Source organism: Chelon labrosus, assembly GCF_963514085.1.
Source record: "Chelon labrosus genome assembly, chromosome: 9".
Classification (NCBI taxonomy): domain Eukaryota; kingdom Metazoa; phylum Chordata; class Actinopteri; order Mugiliformes; family Mugilidae; genus Chelon; species Chelon labrosus.
Genome location: NC_140359.1, coordinates 28,775,250 through 28,778,351, shown reverse-complemented (window position 1 = coordinate 28,778,351; position 3,102 = coordinate 28,775,250). Strand labels below are relative to the sequence as shown.

Here is a 3,102-nt window from a genome sequence, read left to right as displayed (position 1 = left end):
GTTTCGCGGCAGATAATGTGTTATTTAGAGGCTGCGTTTCGAGCCCCAATCACTCCCACTGTACAACTCCAAATCAAATCAAATCAAATCTTATTTATATGGCACTTTTCATACTTAGAAGCAATACAAAGTGCTTCACAGACGCTAGAAACAGCAAGGACAAAAAGACAACCCTCCCAGCCCCGTAAAAACACAGAGACACATACACACACTGTACACACTAGACAGAGACATGGCCGGGCACCGAGACCTGGAGCAAGGAGAAAGCCACCTTTGGGGACCGACCACACTGAGACGGCCTCCAGTCCACGACTACAGGGAGCACCGCCATAGAGACATCCCCGACCCGGGCAGACAGGAGGCCCCAAAACCAAGGTGCAGAGCCCTCCAGACACCCGGGTCAGAGCCGCCCACAGGACAGCACCCCCGTCAGAAGAGCAAAGCAGCTCCCAGTGTGGTAGGCCCCCATGAGGAGACACTGGAGCTAAAACTGAGGGACTAAAACTGTAAAATAGGATAAAAATGAACAATGTAGATAAAATGCATTTCAGCTCATAGAATTAAAACATGTAGTTAAAGCATATAATTAAAATAGTATAGAATAGAGATTAAATATGATAAAAAGTCTGATTAAAAGGAATAAATGAAATCAATTAAAAGTCTGATTGAAAAGGTGGGTCTGGAGCCTCTTTTTAAAAACATCAACAGTCTCTGCGGTGGAAGACCCTTGAAATCAATCCTGAAGCACACGGGAAGCCAATGCAGCGATTTTAAAATGGTGAGGGTGAATTCTGTAGAAGACACCAAAGTTATATTGGTGAGTAAATGATTGTATTTTATGCTAGAAATAAGGTCCAGGTTGTAAAAAACACAAGCAAGCCAGAAGCTGAAGAACATACATAAACACTCATTTGGCCAGCGTCCCTCGCCTCTGAAACTTTTACACAAAAAGCAAATAAATAAAACCAATGTGGAATGGAGATGCAGAAAAACCATTAGCCAGGCTCACTGTATGAGTGAACAGATGTCAACATTATTTTTAATTAGGTAATTTATGTTTATTGTGTCTATACTCAGCTGGGATAGACTCCAGCAGACCCCGAGACCCTTAACGGGAATAAGCAGTTACAGAAGATGAATGAATGAATGAATAAATGAATGAATGAATGAATCCATACTTTTTTTTCCCTGTAAGTTTGATGAGGGCAGCACCCTAGCACCCCCTATTAATGAGCCGCCACTGGTCAAAGTGGTTTACTGTGAGCTCTGAGGCAACAGGAAATATGAACTCCTCCCTGGAGGACTAAAGCACAAACCTCACCTTTATAATGTTTAGTATTTTTATGAGCTGAAGGACCTGAATGTTTTGTAGAAGAGAATCAGAAAAGATTCAGATGTTAAGATGTGAGCGACACACGACTTAACAAGGAAACAGGAAATGAGATCATTCACCTGTGGAAGACACAATGGCATCATCTGCTGGAGACAATATTACACTGCAGCTTTGCTGACAGGAAGTAACTCTCATGACTTCAGTAAAAGAAACTGAAAGTATATTGAGATCGAGCTCAGACGCCATTACAGGGTGTACGATCTCTGCTGGAAAACACGTATTTGGAGGATTTTAAGAGGAAAAGTGAAGAGACTGTATATTGGTGAGACCTGCTATTGAAACTACTTCAGTCACAAATGGCTGAGAGAGCTCTTTTTGAAAGTTATCTGAGCTGCCATGTGTGTTCAGAGACTTTCAGAGATCCTGTGTCTCTGAGCTGCAACCACAACTTCTGTTCAAGCTGCCTGCAGAAATTCTGGGAACAAGCTAAAAACAAAAACTGTCCTATTTGTAAAAGAAAATCCTCAAAAGATATTCTTTTGGTGAACTTTACACTGAAGGAACTGGCTGACTCCTTTGCTGGAAGACAGAAATCTGGATCATCTGAGACAGAAAAGGGCAAAGAGAAGTCATTAATGGTGGTTTGTAGTAAACACAAAGAAGAACCTAAATTGTTCTGTGAGGATGAGCAGAGAGCTGTGTGTCCTGTCTGTGAGTTTTCTCTCCACCACAATCACAAAGTGGTTCCTATAGAACAAGCAGTCAGTGACCTGAAGGAGAAGCTGAAATCTGACTTAAAGTCTCTGCAGGACAAGAGGAACAAATACAAACAAGTGGAGGAAACATACAATGAGGTGATTGAACACTCCAAGAAGCAGCTGCTGTCCACAGAGAGGCAGATCAGAGCAGAGTTCAACAAGCTCCACCAGTTCCTGAAAGAGGAAGAGGAGTCCAGACTGGCAGCTCTGAGGGAGGAAGAGGAGCAGAAGGGGAAGACTGTCAGCAGAGAGATGAAGAGGATTCAGGAGCAGATCTCCTCTCTGTCAGACAGTATCTCTGCTGTTGAAGAAGAGCTGCAGAAACACCAGGTGCCATTCCTCAGCAGTTATAAGGACACTCAGACCAGAGCCAGAGCCCAGTGCTCACTGTCAGATCCACAGCTGGTCTCAGGAGCACTGATAGATGTGGCCAAACACCTGGGCAACCTGTCCTTCAGAGTCTGGGAGAAGATGGAGGAGAAGGTCCACTTCAGTCCTGTCATTCTGGACCCAAACACTGCAAGCCCCTGTCTCTATCTGTCTGATGATCTGACCAGTGTGAGGAATGGAGACACAAAGCAGCTGCTTCCTGACAATCCAGAGAGATTCATTAACTATAACATTGTTCTGGGCTCTGAGGGCTTCAGCTCAGGTAAACACAGCTGGGAGGTGGAGGTGGGAGATCATCCTGTCTGGAATGTTGGTTTAGCTAAAGAGTCAGTTGACACGAAGGGAGGGAGATTTCCTTCACCAAAATATGGAATCTGGTGTTTATGGCATGGTGATGGAAAATACGCTAATGGTGCTGGTAAAACTGTGACAGTGGAGAAGAGTCTCCAGAGGATCAGAGTCCAGCTGGACTATGACATGGGGGAGGTGTCCTTCTACAACTCTGAAGACATGACTCACATCTGCACTCACAGAGACACTTTCACTGAGAAACTCTTCCCATATCTTTATATTGGTAAAGCTGGTTCTGCCAAAACCTCAGATATCAAAATCAGAAAGTGA

General features: G+C 44.0%; 1 protein-coding gene across 1 annotated transcript; it reads left to right on the top strand.

Annotated features, from left to right (window-relative positions):
• Window positions 1-1,689: 1,689 nt before the first annotated feature.
• LOC311492445 (nuclear factor 7, brain-like) lies at window positions 1,690-3,102 on the top strand (the record flags this gene model as incomplete). Its single annotated transcript, XM_084550727.1, has 1 exon — window positions 1,690-3,102. One exon carries the CDS (start codon window positions 1,690-1,692, stop codon window positions 3,100-3,102), a length of 1,413 nt encoding a protein of 470 aa, XP_084406853.1.